Genomic DNA, 24,155 nt, shown 5'->3' with positions numbered 1-24,155 from the left:
TCAGGGACCCCTCTTTGGCCGGGGTAGGCCGTCATTGTAAATAAGAATTTGTTCTTAACTGACTTGCCTAGTTAAATAAAGGTTAAATAAAATAAAAAAGAAACAAATAATAAAATCACAACTCGAGTGAGATTAAAATAGCTTACAAGGAGTTGTACTCTGATGTTTGTTTCCTGCAGTAGGCTACATGGCTGGACGAATCAAGTCTTGGGCCCTAGGAAAAATACATTTAAAAGGCCTCCTCTTGGCATGGGATAATGTCCAGCTATTCTACACATTTTGCAATGAGGCAGAGAAAACGTTTCATTTTTAAAGCATAAATTACCATGCATTTTATTTATTATTATTATATCTTTTTTAAACATATTTTGAGATCTGGCTGTGGAACCCCTGCAGTACCTCCGCGGACCCCTAATGCATATGATAAATTGCTACATTTTAAATGTACAGCAATAATCAATTGATTGGAATAATTTCACTGACAGCGATCCAACCATTATGAGAACCAGGATCATGGCTAGAAAGGAACCATCTTTGTAAAAAAAAAAAATTGTTGCATTCTAGCTAACCCTAATCCCTTTCCTAACCTTAACCTAATTGTCCTAACCTGCTACGTTAATTCTCCTAACCTGCTGCGTAAATTCTCCTAACCTGCTACGAAAAGTCAATTCTGACGTTAATTTGACAGAAACTGGATCCATTCTAGCCATTACCCCGAGGAAATGGGAGAACCAGGGTGTTTTCCTATTACTTTTAGTGGGTAGTGAAAGTGATAGACAGAGATTGACAGCCAATCGGTTGATATAAAAATGATTGACATAAACATGCTCCAATGACATGACGACAAACGAGTGGCATCGCCCCAAAATTATCCAATCAAAGTTAAGAAGAGGGCGGGATAAAGACGGGTGGGTAGCAACAGTTGCCCGGGTGAGGACGAGGCGCCATAGTCACGGTAGTCGTGGCGACAAGAACCAAGCAACGAGAATCAACAACAACAACAACAACAACCAGAATCATTAAGAAACAAACTTTAACGCCAAAGCCAGGAATATTCCAGGGGAAATTTGAGGTGAATAAGCAACACCTTTATTAAACCGTCGTCTGATGTTTATGTCTGAATCATTTTGTTAAGTTGTGTAACGTTTTATTGCTTTTATCTAACGTTAAGAGATGGAATAGCAGTGGTCCCAGCTAGTTGCTAACCGCTTTCCAAACGCAGACGGTTGTTATGACGATGTCAAATCTGTTATAGGAATACAAAATGGCGGGTGTTGTAATATGAGAATCTTGTACTTTTAGTTGTTCGAAATGTTTGTCGACAAAGCTTTTAACATGAAAAATCATTGTTAAACTTAGTGAACGAGACATACTTGTCACATGTTCACGGATACTTTTGATTAGAAAATCACTTTAGATTTTCGAACTTAAAAAAAAAAATCTAATCGCAAAACAGACATAAGGGGCAGTGTGTGTAAACTGAAGCATAGAAACGAATGTGTCATGAAGTTGACCGTTATTTTATAGTTGTGAAAAAGTTTTCTCTCTAGTAAAAGTGATCGTCATGCCCGTACTGTGCCAGATCTCATGCTCTGCTGTCCTCGCCGTGGCTGTCACGCGGGGAGGGGAAGGTGGGTTGAGCCTATGGGTGGGATTGACATTACCTGAAGCCAATGGAGAAGCAATATTTAGAAGCATACACCAATGGCAACTGGAGAAAATATGATATGATATGCTAGTAGAGAAGGAGCAAGGTGCGTTTTCTGTATGCTTTTGCTATCAGAACGTGTGTGTGTGTGTGTGTGTGTGTGTGTGTGTGTGTGTGTGTGTGTGTGGGGGGGGACACAGTTCATAAATCCTCACGTGGCATATTCTACTAGTGGAAACTTCTCATTATCAAATGTATGTAATGGCATAGTTAAAGGGTCTATATGCAATCATTTCATTGGATATAAATATTCTAATAATTTGTCAGAGCTCACGCCACCCACACCTCAGTGCTTTAGACCAGGGTTTCCCAAACTCAGTCCTGGGGCCCCCTGGGTGCACGTTCTGGTTTTTGCCCTAGAACAACACAACTGATTCAAGTAACCAACTCACCATCAAGCTTTGGAAGAACCTTAATGTGCCTCAGCCTCAGACAAAATACTCACTTCCACCCTTGTTTCTGTCCACCTTTGTCAGTGTGCTTTCACAAGAGGTGAAATGAAGTGTGTTGAAAAAGGTTTGAAAGTTGTGTTGGCACAATTCTACACATTGTGTGTGTGTGTGTGTGTGTGTGTGTGTGTGTGTGTGTGTGTGTGTGTGTGTGTGTGTGTGTGTGTGTGTGGCATAACCAACTCCTTCCCTTATCCTTCCCCCAGAGTGGTGGTCTTGGTCCAGCTGTGGCGGTAGTCATGGCGACCCCAGGCTACACAGAAGAGCTCCAGCCGGCCCCCCAGCCCAACGCTGTCACCATAGCAACGCAATCAGCCACGCCCTCCCGCTCCACGCCAACCCAGTTCAACCAGTCAGTGTCCATTGTCTCCACAACCGGACAGGACAAACTTCCTGCTCAAGCCACGCCCACCAAGGCCCAGAAGACAGTGGTTCTGGCCACGCCTTCTCAGACTCAGTTTGTTACCGCGGAGATCCAGAGTTCTGCCGTTCAGCAGAGTAACGGACAGAGTTCCACACCACAGTACATCGTAGTGACCGTTACAGGTGTGGCATTCTCACTCTCTCACTCTCTCAGGTGAGAGTAGCTGACATGATGAAACATGTCTTCTACCATAGCCACACTTTCCTCTCCTGACGACTGTTACCATGGTTATCTACCAGACCTGTAGGACAAGCTCTCTGAGGTCCAGGTTGGTTAATGGTTGGTCTGTTCTCTGAGGTCCAGGTTGGTTAATGGTTGGTCTGTTCTCTGAGGTCCAGGTTGGTTAATGGTTGGTCTGTTCTCTGAGGTCCAGGTTGGTTAATGGTTGGTCTGTTCTCTGAGGTCCAGGTTGGTTAATGGTTGGTCTGTTCTCTGAGGTCCAGGTTGGTTAATGGTTGGTCTGTTCTCTGAGGTCCAGGTTGGTTAATGGTTGGTCTGTTCTCTGAGGTCCAGGTTGGTTAATGGTTGGTCTGTTCTCTGAGGTCCAGGTTGGTTAATGGTTGGTCTGTTCTCTGAGGTCCAGGTTGGTTAATGGTTGGTCTGTTCTCTGAGGTCCAGGTTGGTTAATGGTTGGTCTGTTCTCTGAGGTCCAGGTTGGTTAATGGTTGGTCTGTTCTCTGAGGTCCAGGTTGGTTAATGGTTGGTCTGTTCTCTGAGGTCCAGGTTGGTTAATGGTTGGTCTGTTCTCTGAGGTCCAGGTTGGTTAATGGTTGGTCTGTTCTCTGAGGTCCAGGTTGGCTAATGGTTGGTTTACTAACCCAGTGGAAACCTAAAAACACCATTGTAATTTAACCTGCATTAGGCCATTTAGCAGCCACTTTTATTCAAAGTAACTGACAACAGAGACATTTTAGTGGCCGCAGCGGGATTTGAACCCACAACCCTTGCCAACTGGTCCACACAGGACTACCGTTACCTGGGCTGTAGGAGGGAAATACTGGCATGTGGCTAACCTTTCTACTACTCATCTCGGAAACTCAGAACAACCATCTTGCTTAATTACATACAGTGAGGGGAAAAAAGTATTTGATCCCCTGCTGATTTTGTACATTTGCCCACTGACAAAGAAATGATCAGTCTATAATTTTAATGGTAGGTTTATTTGAACAGTGAGAGACAGAATAACAACAAAAAAATCCAGAAAAATGCATGTCAGAAATGTTATGAATTGATTTGCATTTTAATGCGGGAAATAAGTATTTGACCCCCTCTCAATCAGAAAGATTTCTGTCTCCCAGGTGTCTTTTATACAGGTAACGAGCTGAGATTAGGAGCACACTCTTAAAGGGAGTGCTTCTAACCGCAGCTTGTTACCTGTATAAAAGACACCTGTCCACAGAAGCAATCAATCAATTCGATTCCAAACTCTCCACCATGGCCAAGACCAAAGAGCTCTCCAAGGATGTCAGGGACACTGATTGTAGACCTACACAAGGCTGGAATGAGCTACAAGACCATCGCCAAGCAGCTTGGTGAGAAGGTGACAACAGTTGGTGCGATTATTCGCAAATGGAAGAAACACAAAAGAACTGTCAATCTTCCTCGGCCTGGGGCTCCATGCAAGATCTCACCTCGTGGAGTTGCAATGATCATGAGAACGGTGAGGAATCTTGTCAATGATCTCAAGGCAGCTGGGACCATAGTCACCAAGAAAACAATTGGTAACACACTACGCCGTGAAGGACTGAAATCCTGTAGTGCACGCAAGGTCCCCCTGCTCAAGAAAGCACATATACATGCCCGTCTGAAGTTTGCCAATGAACATCTGAATGACTCAGAGGACAACTGGGTGAAAGTGTTGTGGTCAGATGAGACCAAAATGGAGGTCTTTGGCATCAACTCAACTCGCCGTGTTTGGAGGAGGAATGCTGCCTTTGACCCCAAGAACACCATCCCCACCGTCAAACATGGAGGTGGAAACATTATGCTTTGGGGGTGTTTTTCTGCTAAGGGGACAGGACAACTTCACCGCATCAAAGGGATGATGGACGGGGCCATGTACCATCAAATCTTGGGTGAGAACCTCCTTCCCTCAGCCAGGGCATTGAAAATGGGTCGTGGATGGGTATTCCAGCATGACAATGACCCAAAACACACGGCCAAGGCAACAAAGGAGTGGCTCAAGAAGAAGCACATTAAGGTCCTGGAGTGGCCTAGCCAGTCTCCAGACCTTAATCCCATAGAAAATCTGTGGAGGGAGCTGAAGGTTCGAGTTGCCAAACGTCAGCCTCGAAACCTTAATGACTTGGAGAAGATCTGCAAAGAGGAGTGGGACAAAATCCCTCCTGAGATGTGTGCAAACCTGGTGGCCAACTACAAGAAACGTCTGACCTCTGTGATTGCCAACAAGGGTTTTGCCACCAAGTACTAAGTCATGTTTTGCAGAGGGGTCAAATACTTATTTCCCTCATTAAAATGCAAATCATTTTATAACATTTTTGACATGCGTTTTCTGGATTTTTTTGTTGTTATTCTGTCTCTCACTGTTCAAATAAACCTACCATTTAAAATAATAGCCTGTTTGTTTCTTTGTCAGTGGGCAAACGTACAAAATCAGCAGGGGATCAAATACTTTTTTCCCTCACTGTAGATGCTGGATTAAGTTCTGTCCACGAGATAATTCTACTACCTACCATCAGTAGGCCTGCACGCTACCCAACAGTGTTTGGTACAGATATACACAGGACGCTTGTATACGATTAAAATAATAATCCTAATTTAAAAACACAATTCCACCACATGTGGATATACACTGTATTTAAAATCATTGAGGACAACTCTGTAACGTTTTAACAATGTATTTCCATTGTAGTCCCAAAGTGTACTGTAAAGTTGCCAGACTAGTTGACCAGCCATACTGTGTGTTGTGTAGTTTATTTGCATGGTGTCTATTAGTAGATTAGCAGCAGCAGCTAACCTGTCAGCCTGGCAGGGTATTAGTATCAGGTAACACTAGTGTAGCCTGGCCTGCTCCACTCACACCACACACACACACACACACACACACACACACTGGAACTAGAGACAGATCTCTGTCTGTCTGTCTGTCTGTCTGTCTGTCTGTCTGTCTGTCTGTCTGTCTGTCTGTCTGTCTGTCTGTCTGTCTGTCTGTCTGTCTGTCTGTCTGTCTGTCTGTCTGTCTGTCTGTCTGTTCAATTCAATTTAAGGGGTTTTATTACCATAGGAAACATATGTTAACATTGCCAAAGCAAGTGAAGTAGATCATTTACAAAAGTGAAATAAACAATAAAAATGGATGGATCACCATATTATATGAACAGTAATAAAACACAAAAGTCAACATCTATCTCTGTCCATCCTCCCTCTCTTCCCTCCACCCCTCCCTCTCTTCCCTCCACCCCTCCCTCTCTTCCCTCCACCCCTCCCTCTCTTCCCTCCCTCTCTTCCCTCCACCCTCCCTCACTTCCCTCCCTCTCTTCCCTCCTCTCTTCCCTCCACCCCTCCCTCTCTTCCCTCCACCCCTCCCTCTCTTCCCTCCACCCCTCCCTCTCTTCCCTCCCCCCTCCCTCTCCCTCCTCTCTTCCCTCCACCCCTCCCTCTCTTCCCTCCACCCCTCCCTCTCTTCCCTCCACCCCTCCCTCTATCTCCTCACCTGATACCTGTGTTTATATGATGGGGAGATTGTTCCCTCCATCTAGGGAGATTAGCTGTCCAAGGCCTCCCTCTGCCTGCCTCATATATAAGGATGGAGAGATGGCCAGTCCTCTGTCCTCTCTCCATCTCTCTGTCCGTCTGTCCTAGGAGCTATGTTCTACAGTAACTGCTGTTATAGTTTGGAGACAGAGTATCGTGAGTACTGCTTTATTATGTGGATGTTGTTGATGATTTGATATTTGATGAAGTTGTAGACATAATCTCATGTTGTTTATCTTCCTCCCATCTGTCCTCTCTTCCTCCGTCCTCTTCCCCCTGCTATTCTATCTTTCTCCATCTTTATCTCTCTTCCCCCTGCTATTCTCTTTCTCTCTCTTCCTCCTGCTTCTCTTTATCTTTCTCTCTCTTCCTCTCTTCCTCCTGCTTCTCTTTATCGTTCTCTCTCTTCCTTCGTCCTCTCTTCCTCCTGCTACTCTTTATCATTCTCTCTCTTCCTTCGTCTCTCTTCCTCCTGCTACTCTTTATCATTCTCTCTCTTCCTCTCTTCCTCCTGCTACTCTTTATCATTCTCTCTCTTCCTCTCTTCCTCCTGCTACTCTTTATCATTCTCTCTCTTCCTCTCTTCCTCCTGCTACTCTTTATCATTCTCTCTTCCTCCTGCTACTCTTTATCATTCTCTCTTCCTCCTGCTACTCTTTATCATTCTCTCTTCCTCCTGCTACTCTTTATCATTCTCTCTCTTCCTCTCTTCCTCCTGCTACTCTTTATCATTCTCTCTCTTCCTCTCTTCCTCCTGCTACTCTTTATCATTCTCTCTTCCTCCTGCTTCTCTTTATCTTTCTCTCTTCCTCCGTCCTCTCTTCCTCCTGCTATCTTTCTCTCTCTATTCCCTTTTACTGTTTTCCACCGATTCTCTCTCTCTCTCTCTCTCTCTCTCGTCTCTCCCTCTCTGTGTCTGTGTCTCTCTCTCCTTCTCTCTCTCCATAGAGGGCTCTCTCCATTCTAGTGACAGTGTATCAGACTCCAGTCCTCCAGTAGTAGTGGTTCAGACAGGGGTCCCCACCCAGGTAGTACAGCAGACCACCCAACAGGTACGCTACAGACACACACCTGCACGTACACACACATACACACACACCTGCACGTACACACACCTGCACGTACACACACATAGACACACACCTGCACGTACACACACATACACACACACACCAGACACACACCTGCACGTACACACACATACACACACACCAGACACACACCTGCTCGTACACACACATACACACACACACCAGACACACACCTGCACGTACACACACATACACACACACCTGCACGTACACACACACCAGACACACACCTGCACGTACACACACATACACACACACCAGACACACACCTGCACGTACACACACATACACACACACCTGACGCACACCAGACACACACCTGACGCACACCAGACACACAGAGGGCGAGTGGTTCAGACATTGTCTCCAACAGCCAAGAGTGGAAGACAGCACAATGTCAACAAGCTATAGTCTATACACATCACACAGGGGGTAATACACACACACACACACACACACACACACACACACACACACACACACACACACACACACACACACACACACACACACACACACACACACACACACACAGCACTGTAGCATTTGAGACAGTATCAGTAAGAATCAGTAACAGATGTAACGTTGCCCCACCTACAGAGCCTGCATGAGAGAGAGAGAGAGAGAGAGTCCCTCATTCCATCTCCAAAAGCAGCCCTTCCCTCCTCCCTTCCCTCTGTCTTGTTCCACCTCATGATGCTCTACGCGTCAGCTGCAACACTCAGAGTAGGGGAGGGAGAGAGGGAGAGGGAAGGGAGGAGGGGATACAGGAGGGGAGGGAGGGAGGGAGATGGGGAGGAGAGAAGAGTGATGGGGCGACGGTTTCTGAAAGAGAAGGAGAGCGAGGGGGAGAGAGAGAGGGAAGGGAGGAGGGGATACAGGAGGGGAGGGAGATAGTTGGGGAGGAGAGTGATGGGGCGAAGGTTTCTGAAAGAGAGGGAGGGAGAGAGTGATAGAGGAGAGAGTGATAGAGGAGAGAGTGATAGAGAAGTTAATATGAATTCTCCGGAGACTATTAAATGAATGAGTGAGTTGTTTCTCTCTGTAGGTGCAGCAGCAGCATGTTTACTCCAGTCAGGTTCAGTATGTGGAGGGAGAGGACTCTTCTTACACCACCTCTACCATGTGAGTGGTACACACACACACACACCCCCCCCCCTTCATACCATGGAGACATGTTCTATATATCGTGTTTTACAGATTTGTATTATTTTCTCTCTCCTTCCCATCTCTTCTTCTCTCCCTCTGTCTCTCCCTCCTTCTGTCTCTCCTTCTGTCTCTCCCTCCAGTCGTTCTGGCAGCTACCCGTACTCCGACTCCCCCCTCTACTCCCAGACCCCTCCCTCTTCCTCCTCTTCCTACTACGAATCCACGCCCACCTCGGGGTCACAGGTCACTAACTCCGTGACTTCACAGTCAGTCTCCGTCACCGCGGCAACGGGAGGAGGTGGGAGTGGTTACGTCATCCAGGGCGGGTACGTATTGGGAGGTGGGGGCAGCGGAGGAGTAAACTACTCCAGTCACAACACAAGAGCAGCCCCTGCCACAGTGAGTAGGGGGGGGGGCGGTGTGTGTGTGTGTGTGTGTGTGTGTGTGTGTGTCTCTGTGTGTGTGTGTCTCTGTGTGTGTGTGTGTGTGTGTAAATAGTAACACCACTCTTGTTTGTGCATGTTGATTTGGACAAATCCCTCTAGTCTTCAGCTATCTTCTCTCTCTCTCTCCTCTCTCCCTCCCCTCCCTCCCTCCCTCTCTCTCTCCCCTCCCTCCCTCCCTCCTCCAGGTACAGTGGCTGCTAGATAACTACGAGGGTGCAGAGGGGGTCAGTCTGCCTCGCTGTACCCTCTACTGCCACTACCTCTTACACTGTCAGGAACACAAACTAGAAGCTGTCAACGCTGCCTCCTTCGGCAAGCTCATCAGATCTGTCTTCATGGGGCTGAGGACCAGACGCCTGGGGACACGGTATGTACACTATATAACACACACGTCTATATCACACACACGTCATACACACACACCCCCGTCTATATCACACACACGTCATATCACACACACACCCCGTCATATCACACACACACCCCCCCCGTCTATATCACACACACGTCTATATCACACACACTATATAACACACACGTCTATATCACACACACTATATAACACACACTATAGATACACACACGTCTATACAACACTATAGATACACACACGTCTATACAACACACACTATAGATACACACACGTCTATAGATACACACACGTCTACAGTTGAAGTCAAAAGTTTACATACACCTTAGCCAAATACATTTAAACTCAAGTTTTTCACAATTCCTGACATTTAATCCTAGTAAAAAATCCCTGTTTTAGGTCAGTTAGGATCACCACTTTATTTTAAGAATGTGAAATGTCAGAATAATAGTAGAGAGAACAATTTATTTCAGCTTTTATTTCTTTCATCACATTCCCAGTGGGTCAGAAGTTTACATACAATCAATTAGTATTTGGTAGCATTGCCTTTAAATTGTTTAACTTGGGTCAAACATGTCGGGTAGCTTTTTCACAAGCTTCCCACAATAAGTTGGGTGAATTTTGGCCCATTCCTCCTGACAGAGCTGGTGTAACTGAGTCAGGTTTGTAGGCCTCCTTGCTCGCACACGCTTTTTCAGTTCTGCCCACAAATGTTCTATAGGATTGAGGTCAGGGCTTTGTGATGGCCACTCCACTACCTTGACTTTGTTGTCCTTAAGCCATTTTGCCACAACTTTGGAAGTATGCATGGGGTCATTGTCCATTTGGAAGACTAATTTGCGACCAAGCTTTAACTTCCTGACTGATGTCTTGAGATGTTGCTTCAAAATATCCACGTAATTTCCCTTCCTCATGAAGCCATCTATTTTGTGAAGTGCACCAGTCCCTCCTGCAGCAAAGCACCCCCACCCCCGTGCTTCACGGTTGGGATGGTGTTCTTCGGCTTGCAAGCCTCCCACTTTTTCCTCCAAACATAACGATGGTCATTATGGCCAAACAGTTATATTTTTGTTTCATCAGACCAGAGGACATTTCTGCAAACCGTAGTCTGGCTTTTTTATGGTGGTTTTGGAGCAGTGGCTTCTTCCTTGCTGAGCGGCCTTTCAGGTTATGTCGATATAGGACTTGTTTTACTGTGGATATAGATACTTTTGTACCTGTTTCCTCCAGCATCTTCACAAGGTCCTTTGCTGTTGTTCTGGGATTGATTTGCACTTTTCACACCTAAGTACATTCATCTCTAGGAGACAGAACGTGTCTCCTTCCTGAGTGGTATGACGGCTGCGTGGTCCCATGGTGTTTATACTTGCGTACTATTGTTTGTACAGATGAACGTGGTACCTTCAGGCGTTTGGAAATTGCAAGCCTGGATGAACCAGGCTTGTGGAGGTCTACAATTTTCTTTCTGAGGTCTTGGCTGATTTCCTTTGATGTTCCCATGATGTCAAGCAAAGAGGCACTGAGTTTGAGGGTAGGCCTTGAAATACATCCATATGTACACCTCCAATTGACTCAAATGATGTCAATTAGCCTATCAGAAGCTTCTAAAGCCATGATGTCATTTTCTGGAATTTTCCAAGGTGTTTAAAGGCACAGTCAACTTAGTGTATGTATACTTCTGACCCACTGGAATTGTGATACAGTGAATTATAAGTGAAATAATCTGTCTGGAAACAATTGTTGGAAAAATGACTTGTGTCATGTACAAAGTAGATGTCCTAACCGACATGCCAAAACTATAGTTTGTTAACAGTCAACCTACCTCAATCTACCTACCTCATCCCCATATTGTTTTTATTTACTTTTCTGCTCTTTTGCACACCAGTATCACTACTTGCACATCATCATCTGCTCATCTATCATTCCAGTGTTAATTTGCTGAATTGTAATTACTTCACTACTATGGTCTATTTATTGCCTTACCTCCTCACACCATTTGCACACACTGAATATAGACTTTCTATTTTTCTATTGTGTTATTGACTGTACGCTTGTTTATTCCATGTGTAACTCTGTGTTGTTGTTTGTGTCGCACTGCTTTGCTTTATCTTGGCCAGGTCGCAGTTGTAAATGAGAACTTGTTCTCAACTAGCTTACCTGGTGAAATAAAGGTGAAATAAATAAAATATGAAAAAAAGAACAAGAAATTTGTGGAGTGGTTGAAAAAGGCATTTTAATGACTCCAACATAAGTGGATGTAAACTTCCGACTTCAACTGTATATAACACACACCGTCTGTATAACACACCTGTTCCATAGTGGCAGAGGCAGCTGCTGTAATTGTCATGTAATAATAAGATGACTGTGTTCTCAGAGGGAACTCTAAGTACCACTACTATGGTCTTCGTATCAAGGCCACCTCCTCTCTGCTCCGTCTGATAGACGACCACCAGCACCTAGCCTTGAGACAGCAACCCTTCTCTCAGAAACACAGGTAGGGAGTGTCCTGTGTCTTCCAGTCTCTCTCTCTCTCTCTCTCTCTTTTGTCTCTCTCTTTTGACAGCTGTTCTGTCCAATAGGATAAAGCCGGTTCTGAAGGTGGAGGGCATGTCCAATGGGATGTCTCTGGGGGCGGGGCAGCAGCAGGGGGCAGGGCTCAGTGACATCTCAGCTCAGGTGCAACAATACCAGCAGTTCCTGGGTGAGTGGACAGGGACTAGGTGCACACACACACACACACACACACACACACACACACACACACACACACACACACACAGACACATGCAGACACACAGAGCGGAATAGCCTATCATCTGTCAGACAGCTTGAGAGCAGCTCCTCAAAAAGATGGTACTGGAGTGAAACGTGCTGTTGGAAGCCCAGCCAATGGTACTGGAGTGAAACGTGCTGTTGGAAGCCCAGCCAATGGTACTGGAGTGAAACGTGCTGTTGGAAGCCCAGCCATTGGTACTGGAGTGAAACGTGCTGTTGGAAGCCCAGCCATTGGTACTGGAGTGAAACGTGCTGTTGGAAGCCCAGCCAATGGTACTGGAGTGAAACGTGCTGTTGGAAGCCCAGCCAATGGTACTGGAGTGAAACGTGCTGTTGGAAGCCCAGCCAATGGTACTGGAGTGAAACGTGCTGTTGGAAGCCCAGCCATTGGTACTGGAGTGAAACGTGCTGTTGGAAGCCCAGCCATTGGTACTGGAGTGAAACGTGCTGGTGGAAGCCCAGCCAATGGTACTGGAGTGAAACGTGCTGTTGGAAGCCCAGCCATCGGTACTGGAGTGAAACGTGCTGTTGGAAGCCCAGGCAATGGTACTGGAGTGAAACGTGCTGTTGGAAGCCCAGCCATTGGTACTGGAGTGAAACGTGCTGTTGGAAGCCCAGCCATTGGTACTGGAGTGAAACGTGCTGTTGGAAGCCCAGCCATTGGTACTGGAGTGAAACGTGCTGTTGGAAGCCCAGCCAATGGTACTGGAGTGAAACGTGCTGTTGGAAGCCCAGCCAATGGTACTGGAGTGAAACGTGCTGTTGGAAGCCCAGCCAATGGTACTGGAGTGAAACGTGCTGTTGGAAGCCCAGCCAATGGTACTGGAGTGAAACGTGCTGTTGGAAGCCCAGCCATTGGTACTGGAGTGAAACGTGCTGTTGGAAGCCCAGCCATTGGTACTGGAGTGAAACGTGCTGGTGGAAGCCCAGCCATTGGTACTGGAGTGAAACGTGCTGGTGGAAGCCCAGCCATTGGTACTGGAGTGAAACGTGCTGTTGGAAGCCCAGCCATTGGTACTGGAGTGAAATGTGCTGTTGGAAGCCCAGCCATTGGTACTGGAGTGAAACGTGCTGTTGGAAGCCCAGCCATTGGTACTGGAGTGAAACGTGCTGTTGGAAGCCCAGCCATTGGTACTGGAGTGAAACGTGCTGTTGGAAGCCCAGCCAATGGTACTGGAGTGAAACGTGCTGTTGGAAGCCCAGCCATTGGTACTGGAGTGAAACGTGCTGTTGGAAGCCCAGCCATTGGTTCTGGAGTGAAACGTGCTGTTGGAAGCCCAGCCATTGGTACTGGAGTGAAACGTGCTGTTGGAAGCCCAGCCATTGGTACTGGAGTGAAACGTGCTGTTGGAAGCCCAGCCATTGGTACTGGAGTGAAACGTGCTGTTGGAAGCCCAGCCATTGGTCCTGGAGTGAAACGTGCTGTTGGAAGCCCAGCCATCGGTACTGGAGTGAAACGTGCTGTTGGAAGCCCAGCCAATGGTACTGGAGTGAAACGTGCTGTTGGAAGCCCAGCCATTGGTACTGGAGTGAAACGTGCTGTTGGAAGCCCAGCCATTGGTACTGGAGTGAAACGTGCTGTTGGAAGCCCAGCCAATGGTACTGGAGTGAAACGTGCTGTTGGAAGCCCAGCCATCGGTACTGGAGTGAAACGTGCTGTTGGAAGCCCAGCCAATGGTACTGGAGTGAAACGTGCTGTTGGAAGCCCAGCCATTGGTACTGGAGTGAAACGTGCTGTTGGAAGCCCAGCCATTGGTTCTGGAGTGAAACGTGCTGTTGGAAGCCCAGCCATTGGTACTGGAGTGAAACGTGCTGTTGGAAGCCCAGCCATTGGTACTGGAGTGAAACGTGCTGTTGGAAGCCCAGCCATTGGTACTGGAGTGAAACGTGCTGTTGGAAGCCCAGCCATTGGTCCTGGAGTGAAACGTGCTGTTGGAAGCCCAGCCATCGGTACTGGAGTGAAACGTGCTGTTGGAAGCCCAGCCAATGGTACTGGAGTGAAACGTGCTGTTGGAAGCCCAGCCATCGGTACTGGAGTGAAACGTGCTGTTGGAAGCCCAGGCAATGGTACTGGAGTGAAACGTGCTGTTGGAAGCCCAGCCATTGGTACTGGAGTGAAACGTGCTGTTGGAAGCCCAGCCATTGGTACTGGAGTGAAACGTGCTGTTGGAAGCCCAGCCAATGGTACTGGAGTGAAACGTGCTGTTGGAAGCCCAGCCAATGTGCAACACAACCATTCTAAATGCAGTTGGGTGTTAACAGTTTTGATGGCCCCGATAGTAATTAAAGTGTGTCTCCCATTCGCCATTCGAGTGCCTGGGCTTTAGTCAACGCTAGGCAGGCTGTCAGCACGTCACACACCACTTTGCACTAGAATTGTTTGAAACCTGAATGTTTTACTTTACTTCAAACAACTTACTTCAGAGTAGCCTTGTCAAAATGAATCTATAGAAATGTGGAGGCAATTATTTTATAAAGACTTCCTGATGCCGTTAACCAGCATTTCTCTCCTGTTCTATTGGTTTTCACACCAACTTTCTTCCGTTGCCCAGAAGTCAAACCCACCATCCTAGTCATATTATCATCCACCCTAGTCGTATTATCATCCATCCTAGTCGTATTATCATCCATCCTAGTCATACCATCCTAGTCGTATTATCATCCATCCTAGTCGTATTATCATCCATCCTAGTCGTATTATCATCCATCCTAGTCGTATTATCATCCACCCTAGTCATATTATCATCCATCCTAGTCATATTATATCCATCCTAGTCATATTATCCATCCTAGTCTATTATATCCATCCTAGTCGTATTATCATCCATCCTAGTCGTATTATCATCCACCCTAGTCGTATTATCATCCACCCTAGTCGTATTATCATCCACCCTAGTCGTATTATCATCCACCCTAGTCGTATTATCATCCACCCTAGTCGTATTATCATCCACCCTAGTCGTATTATCATCCATCCTAGTCGTATTAATCATCCATCCTAGTCATATTATCATCCATCCTAGTCATATTATCATCCATCCTAGTCATATTATTGTCCATCCTAGTCATATTATCATCCATCCCATCCTAGTCATATTATCATCCATCCTTGTCATCCCATCCTAGTCATATTATCATCCATCCTAGTCGTATTAACATCCATCCTTGTCATCCCATCCTAGTCATATTATCATCCATCCTAGTCATATTATCGTCCATCCTAGTCATATTATCATCCATCCTTGTCATCCCATCCTAGTCATATTATCATCCATCCTAGTCGTATTAACATCCATCCTTGTCATCCCATCCTAGTCATATTATCATCCATCCTAGTCGTATTATCATCCATCCTAGTCATATTATCATCCACCCTAGTCATATTAACATCCACCCTAGTCATATTATCCATCCTAGTCATATTATCATAAATCCTAGTCATATTATCATCCATCCTAGTCGTATTATCATCCATCCTAGTCGTATTATCATCCACCCTAGTCATATTATCATCCATCCTAGTCATATTATCATCCATCCTAGTCGTATTATCATCCATCCTAGTCGTATTATCATCCACCCTAGTCGTATTATCATCCACCCTAGTCGTATTATCATCCACCCTAGTCGTATTATCATCCACCCTAGTCGTATTATCATCCACCCTAGTCGTATTATCATCCACCCTAGTCGTATTATCATCCACCCTAGTCGTATTATCATCCACCCTAGTCGTATTATCATCCACCCTAGTCGTATTATCATCCACCCTAGTCGTATTATCATCCACCCTAGTCGTATTATCATCCACCCTAGTCGTATTATCATCCACCCTAGTCGTATTATCATCCATCCTAGTCGTATTATCATCCATCCTAGTCGTATTATCATCCATCCTAGTCGTATTATCATCCATCCTAGTCGTATTATCATCCATCCTAGTCGTATTATCATCCATCCTAGTCGTATTATCATCCACGCTAGTCGTATTATCATCCATCCTAGTCGTATTATCATCCATCCTAGTCGTATTATCATCCATCCTAGTCGTATTATCATCCATCCTAGTCAACCCATCCTAGTCGTATTATCATCCATCCTAGTCGTATTATCATCCATCCTAGTCGTATTATCATCCATCCTAGTCATATTATCATCCATCCCATCCTAGTCATATTATCATCCATCCTTGTCATCCCATCCTAGTCATATTATCATCCATCCTAGTCATGTTATCATCCATCCTAGTCGTATTAACATCCATCCTTGTCATCCCATCCTAGTCATATTATCATCCATCCTAGTCATAATATCGTCCATCCTAGTCATATTATCATCCATCCTTGTCATCCCATCCTAGTCATATTATCATCCATCCTAGTCGTATTAACATCCATCCTTGTCATCCCATCCTAGTCATATTATCATCCATCCTAGTCGTATTATCATCCATCCTAGTCGTATTATCATCCATCCTAGTCATATTATCATCCATCCTAGTCATATTATCATCCATCCTAGTCATATTATCATCCACCCTAGTCATATTATCATCCATCCTATCATATTATCATCCATCCTAGTCATATTATCATCCATCCTTGTCGTATTATCATCCATCCTAGTCGTATTATCATCCATCCTAGTCGTATTAACATCCATCCTTGTCATCCCATCCTAGTCATATTATCATCCATCCTAGTCATAATATCGTCCATCCTAGTCATATTATCATCCATCCTTGTCATCCCATCCTAGTCATATTATCATCCATCCTAGTCGTATTAACATCCATCCTTGTCATCCCATCCTAGTCATATTATCATCCATCCTAGTCGTATTATCATCCATCCTAGTCGTATTATCATCCATCCTAGTCGTATTATCATCCATCCTAGTCATATTATCATCCACCCTAGTCATATTATCATCCACCCTAGTCATATTATCATCCATCCTAGTCATATTATCATCCATCCTAGTCGTATTATCATCCATCCTTGTCGTATTATCATCCATCCTAGTCGTATTATCATCCATCCTAGTCGTATTATCATCCATCCTAGTCGTATTATCATCCATCCTAGTCGTATTATCATCCATCCTAGTCGTATTATCATCCATCCTAGTCGTATTATCATCCATCCTAGTCGTATTATCATCCATCCTAGTCGTATTATCATCCATCCTAGTCATATTATCATCCATCCTAGTCGTATTATCATCCATCCTAGTCGTATTATCATCCATCCTAGTCGTATTATCATCCATCCTAGTCAACCCATCCTAGTCGTATTATCATCCATCCTAGTCATATCATCCATCCTAGTCGTATTATCATCCATCCTAGTCGTATTATCATCCATCCTAGTCGTATTATCATCCATCCTAGTCGTATTATCATCCATCCTAGTCGTATTATCATCCATCCTAGTCGTATTATCATCCATCCTAGTCGTATTATCATCCATCCTAGTCGTATTATCATCCACCCTAGTCGTATTATCATCCATCCTATGTCATCCCATCCTAGTCGTATTAACCCATCCATCCTAGTCGTATTATCATCCATCCTAGTCGTGTTATCATCCATCCTGGTCGTGTTATCATCCATCCTAGTCGTGTTATATCATCCATCCTAGTCATATTAATCATCCATCCTAGTCATATTATCATCCATCCTAGTCATATTAATATCCATCCTAGTCATATTATCATCCATCCTAGTCATATTAATATCCATCCTAGTCATATTAATCATCCATCCTAGTCATATTAATATCCATCCTAGTCATATTAATATCCATCCTAGTCATATTATCATCCATCCTTAGTCATATTAATATCCATCCTAGTCATATTAATCATCCATCCTAGTCATATTATCATCCATCCTAGTCGTATTATATCATCCATCCTAGTCGTATTATCATCCATCCTAGTCATATTAATATCCATCCTAGTCATATTATCATCCACCCTAGTCATATTAATATCCACCCTAGTCATTATCATCCATCCTAGTCATATTAATATCCATCCTAGTCATATTAATATCCATCCTAGTCATATTAATATCCATCCTAGTCATATTATCATCCATCCTAGTCATATTAATATCCATTCTAGTCATATTATCATCCATCCTAGTCATATTAATATCCATCCTAGTCATATTAATATCCATCCTAGTCATATTAATATCCATCCTAGTCATATTATCATCCATCCTAGTCATATTATCATCCATCCTAGTCATATTAATATCCATCCTAGTCATATTAATATCCATCCTAGTCATATTAATCATCCATCCTAGTCATATTATATCCATCCTAGTCATATTATCATCCATCCTAGTCATATTATATCCATCCTAGTCATATTATCATCCATCCTAGTCATATTAATATCCATCCTAGTCATATTATCATCCATCCTAGTCATATTATCATCCATCCTAGTCATATTAATATCCATCCTAGTCATATTATCATCCATCCTAGTCATATTATCATCCATCCTAGTCATATTAATATCCATCCTAGTCATATTATCATCCATCCTAGTCATATTATCATCCATCCTAGTCATATTAATATCCATCCTAGTCATATTAATATCCATCCTAGTCATATTAATATCCATCCTAGTCATATTATCATCCATCCTAGTCATATTATCATCCATCCTAGTCATATTATCATCCATCCTAGTCATATTATCATCCATCCTAGTCATATTATCATCCATCCTAGTCATATTAATATCCATTCATTTTACAAATGATGTTTTATTATCTGCTTCATTACAGGACTTGTCCAATTAGAGGCTCGAGCCTTTTGACTGGAAGATGACAGACCTGCTTTTGTTGCGTGTTTCCATTAATGAAACACATCAGGGGCCTGTTGCACAAAACTAGGATAAGGGATTAAGCCAGGATATCTTGGTGATCCTGGCTCAATTGATCCGTAATCCGGTTGCACTAAAGATGGATAGGGGGCAGGAGGATATGTTATGGTATAAATTACCATGGAGATTTATTCTGTGGAGCTAGCCTGCTCCAGACCAGGCTAAATTCCAGGATCTATTTAATCTCATCCCTAATGTCAGTCAGCAGTCACCACAAATGGAAACCAATAGTTATTTCACTGCTCACTATACATTGTTATCACATAACTAGACCCACTGTCATTATTTAAACGTTTGTGATCATTAATTTCAATGATTTTGGATAAAAAATAATTTTTAGATTATGTTGCTATCATTAGATAATTTACAGTTTCCCATAGACTGTAAGGCTATATATAAAATGATAGAATATTAGGGCCACAGAGGGGAAAAAAACACAAGTAATAATATTGTAACCGGTTGTTTTAAAGGAGGACAGTTGTTAAAATGACAGATGTGGGGCATTTCGTGAAATTGTACTTCAGTATGGTTTCATAAACAAAGACATGCTGATGTGCCAGAATATTAAGTATCACATTGTCATAAGTATCAAAACTGTAAAAACAATATGTAGCTTTTCTGCAGAAAGAACCAGCCTCATAAATTTATGACTTTATCCTTTTTCTTCAGTGTGGCCCTAGTACTCTGTCATATAAACAAATACACATTCCATATGAATATAAAAACACAATGTGTAACATTATGTTCCTTTATTGAATAAGGACAAAACAAAGCAGGTAAACCATCAGCTCCTTTCGAAACTGAAGTCACAGTGACTACAAGATGGAAAGCACAGAATCCAAGCATATTATACAAAATGATACATACACATTCAAAGGTCTGTATATAACACACCCTGCATGTCTGCACACTAAAATAAATGCAGGACAAATCCATACACATCAACTGAACAGACAAATGAATGGATGCAGTAGCCTCCCTGCAGCCTTGTATTACACACAGTATACCGCACAAACATCATAAGAGGCCAAATTCGTAAAAAAACGAACCCAAAAAAAACCCAATTCCTCTGCCACCGCAGGACATATTTAACCAAAATTGAAAGCACACATACTAACTAAAATAATTCAACACATATTGGTCCCTCAGCAGCCGACCACTGTCGTCATCAGGGAAGATTGCCGGATTGTCCCAGTCCATGGCTGGTGGCACTCTGGGGGCCCTCTCCTTCCTCAGGCAGGCCACATTGTGGAGGACAGCACAAGCCACAGTAATATCACATGCCCTAACAGGGCTGACCCTTAATTTGTGAAGGCAGTGAAAGCGTGCCTTCAGGAGGCCAAAGGTCATTTCAACTCTGGCCCTGGTCCTGGCATGGGCATGGTTGTAGGCCTGCTGTGCTTCCTGGGGGTCTGTGAAAGGTGTCAGGAGAAAAGGCTGGCAGCCATACCCCCTGTCTCCCAGCAGCACACCAGAGAATTCACCTGTCAACACAAAATCTCATCATTACTACCTCATAAACACAGTGATATTCTTGACACAGCCATGATGGTTATAAATAGGGGTTGTGTGGCTTACCTTGTGATAGGCACTGATAGATTTCAGAGGCCCGAAAGATTCTGGAGTCATGGACTGAGCCAGGCCATTTTGCCACAACATTGCTGATCACACAGTCAGCATTGCAGACCATCTGAAATCATAAGATGAGGAATATTACACCAATCAATGCACATCACTGGCAATGCAGAGTGTTCGTCAATGGACAATATCAAAAAGTTATGTTCACCTGAACATTAATGCTGTGAAAGGATTTCCTATTCACAAAATCGGCCTCATGGGCACCTGAGGGGGCTTTTATCCTTATGTGTGTGCAGTCCACTGCACCAATGACATTGGGGAAACCTGTCACACAAAGTAATGAGTATCCTACTATGTGTTAACAGTTGTCCTGTAATTTGTAGATCCTCTTACCTGCAATCCTATAGAACTCCTCTTTGATGTCACAGAGTCTTCTGTGGCCAGGGAAGGAGATGAAGACATCTGCTAATGCTTTGATAGCCAGACACACACTCCTTATTGTGCGGCAAATTGTGGCCTTGTTCAGCTGTTCTGCATCCCCCACTGAGTACAGGAAGGCTCCACTAGAAAAAAAGCGCAAGGCCACACAAACCATTTGCTCCACACTCAGTGCATGGCTCCGTGCAGTGCGGTGCTTAATCCTGGGACCCAGTAGTCTGCATAGATACCTGATGCCATCTGCAGAAAACCTGTATCTTTCATATAGATGGTCATCAGGGAAGGCCAGTGGGTCCAACCGGTCCCTGAAGACCCTTTCTCGCCTGAAGGCTCTCCTCAGCACAAGTGCTTCTTCATCCACCACATCTCGCACGAATGGGCATGCCATTGTCAGAGCAGAAAGGAACACACAATTTTGGGCCTTCATATAGGCTAGTGGCCACACCTGGTGCTGGGGGGGTGGGCAAAAGAGGGCGATGCCTTATAACGATGACTTGGTTGTACTGATTGCTGGGAAAATAAAAAAAACCTTAGAAAGATGCCACCGTCCTGTGTGCTCACAATAAGAGCTCATATGTCATGGCTCACTTGACTTTACGAGAATATACCTAATTTTTATTTTGAGCTGTGTCATCTTCTTGGAGCTGGGGGAGGAAAGAAAAATAATGATTAATACATTTGTGTTACAGTTAGCATACAGTGTACATTGAAGGCATATCTCACCTCCCTCTCAAGTTTTTTTATTTCAAGGTCCAGTTTCCTAATTGTCCTCTTTTTTATTTCGGACTCCAGTGCAAGATTTTCCATCTTTTTCTTCTTGTACTGAATGTCTATGTCTGCCAGTTCTATTTGGCGCCGGAGGTGGTTGCCATACAACTTTCTGATAGCTTGTGAGCTCTGTGAACACAATACAATTAGCGCAGCTGGAATTTGGCAGGATGTGGTGTCCTTTTATTAATACGCACTATGTTGCCAGGCTGGTTTTCCCACTGTATAGCATCTGGGTCCTGTAAAAGAAATTAGATTTTTTGATTTTGATGAGGACTCCTCACCATTGTAGAGTAAATAGTACTTTCACAGTCTTAACATGATACCTCATGCCTTCTGGAATCCAGAGAGATGGTCTCCTCCTCATCATCGTCTCCATCATGTGCTGTTGCTGCTGCACTGGGGCCTTCACCCTATCACATTTAATCGGATTCATATTGAAGCTAGTAGACAAGACATGCCAGGCCTACAGTATGCCTTTGATGGAGTACTCACTGGATCAGCATCGTCTGGTGCTTGTGCTGGTGGCTCTAACAGGAACACAGTGCTGCCAGACACTGCAAGGCAATAGGTAAACCAAAGTCAGACAGTCCAAATTGATTCAATATGAATGTGGTTGTATCCCATGTAGAGATGGAAGGACATACCTTGAATGAAGCGGGTGGCATCTTGGGAGGAACCTATGCTCGTCTCTTTCCCCCCAGGGATCCCCTCTAAGACGGGCCTGCCTTTATTTAGCTCCAAGGCCATGTCCTCTGCTGGGGTAAGGTCAGCCTTTGGTGACCCACCACCCGTGCCTTGTCTGTGGGTATTCTTTTTCACTGCTAAAACAGTACAGACAATGTGTGAGCAGGCACCTTCTGGGTACAATATATGCTTGTGCTTTGTTAAATATTAGTCAGGGACCATACCATTCTGCAGAATGTTCTTGTATTTGATTTTGACCTGCTGCCATGTCCGTTTTGGCCCGTTCATGTTTAATCTACACACACACACACACACACACATTTAATGGAGTCACACTGCAAAAAATTACTTGGTATTTTTGTCTTGTTTTCAGTAAAAATATCAAAAAATCTATCATAGCTTTATACAGTGTGATGGAGTTACTTTACACAATTTCACTCATATCTGCAGTGCATTTCAATTAAAAATTTAACCGTTTCATAATTACAGTACAACTGCATTTTTGGAGATGTGAATTAAATATTTGAATTGTAATTGTGATGTTTCAGCGGAGCGGTGACTGTGTAATTGTGCACTACTTACGCATTCAGGCGGTCTGCAATACTTTGCCACGCTTTTTCTCTTTGCTTTATCACTGTGGCGGTGTTGCCTTTCTTCTTAATTATATATTTTACCTCCTCGTATGCCTCCATGAGGATTTGTGCTTCCGACGGGGAAAAGTACGCGGCTCTAGTTGCCATGGTAAATCAGTTAATCTGTGATCTGTGGCGGGGTCTATTTGAGTGAGCCGTGAGCGCGCACCTATCCAGGATTGGTTTCACCTGGCTTAATGAATCCGTGTCTGCTCATCCTGGCTTGGTCTTTGTGCAACCAATTAAGCCTGGACGCACATGTTTTGGCTTCATTGAGCTCAGCTGAGTCATTTATCCCGGATGTCTTAATTCTACTTTTGTGCAACAGGCCCCAGGTCTTTGTATGAATGCATAGTATTTTCTGTTGTTCACGTCATTTTACTGTATAACCGTTTGTTGACCGGTTAGTCGGCAGAAGAATTCACCGAAATGTGCATCACTATCACACACACACACACACACACACACACACACACACACACACACAGTAGACAAGAATGCCTCCGTAAATAATGGAATAAACATAGCTAGGAAACATACTAAACCAATGTGAAGCACACAGATAAACACATTGTAAATCATCAACATGTAATTCCACAACAATGTAAACGTTGTTGTTGTCCAGACGCGTCGCGGGCGCTGCCCGAGTTCCCAGAGTTGGATCTGCAGGACAGACCTCTTCCTGACGGGATCATTCCAGAACACATCGCAGCCTTCCAACAGCTCTACAGGGAACACTGTGAGGTATACAGTCTACTACGCACTGCTGGCTTGTGGCAGTCTTATGAAGTGTTGTGCCTATTATGTAGGGCTATGTCTGTCTTGATTCAACTAACGATAACGATGATGAGTTGAGAAGTTGAATCAGGTGTGTTAGTTCCAGGATTGTGTTATCACTGTGTTATCAATGTGTTAGCAGTGCTTTGTCAGTCTAATGTAGTGTTATGTCTGTCTAATGTATTTCTAATGTAGGTCTATGTCCTGTTATGTGGGTCAAATGTCATGTCACGCACT

General features: G+C 44.1%; 1 protein-coding gene across 1 annotated transcript in view; it reads left to right on the top strand.

The window, feature by feature from the left end:
- The first annotated feature begins 906 nt into the window (after positions 1-906).
- Positions 907-24,155, top strand: part of LOC106596942 (MHC class II regulatory factor RFX1) — a 53,676-nt gene continuing 30,427 nt past the window's right edge. Inside the window, exons 1-9 of the mRNA XM_082958625.1 lie at positions 907-1,072; positions 2,364-2,703; positions 7,244-7,347; positions 8,435-8,511; positions 8,676-8,934; positions 9,167-9,348; positions 11,726-11,845; positions 11,931-12,052; positions 23,767-23,885. Coding sequence (XP_082814751.1) covers positions 2,397-2,703; positions 7,244-7,347; positions 8,435-8,511; positions 8,676-8,934; positions 9,167-9,348; positions 11,726-11,845; positions 11,931-12,052; positions 23,767-23,885 — 1,290 coding nt within the window. The 5' untranslated portion in view covers positions 907-1,072; positions 2,364-2,396. The remainder of the gene's footprint in view (positions 1,073-2,363; positions 2,704-7,243; positions 7,348-8,434; positions 8,512-8,675; positions 8,935-9,166; positions 9,349-11,725; positions 11,846-11,930; positions 12,053-23,766; positions 23,886-24,155) is intronic.

The sequence above is a fragment of the Salmo salar genome, chromosome 12 (genome assembly GCF_965601325.2).
Source record: "Salmo salar chromosome 12, fSalSal1, whole genome shotgun sequence".
Lineage (NCBI taxonomy): Eukaryota > Metazoa > Chordata > Actinopteri > Salmoniformes > Salmonidae > Salmo > Salmo salar.
The sequence above is the reverse complement of the archived record's forward strand: the minus strand, read 5'-3'. Positions and strand labels throughout refer to the sequence as shown.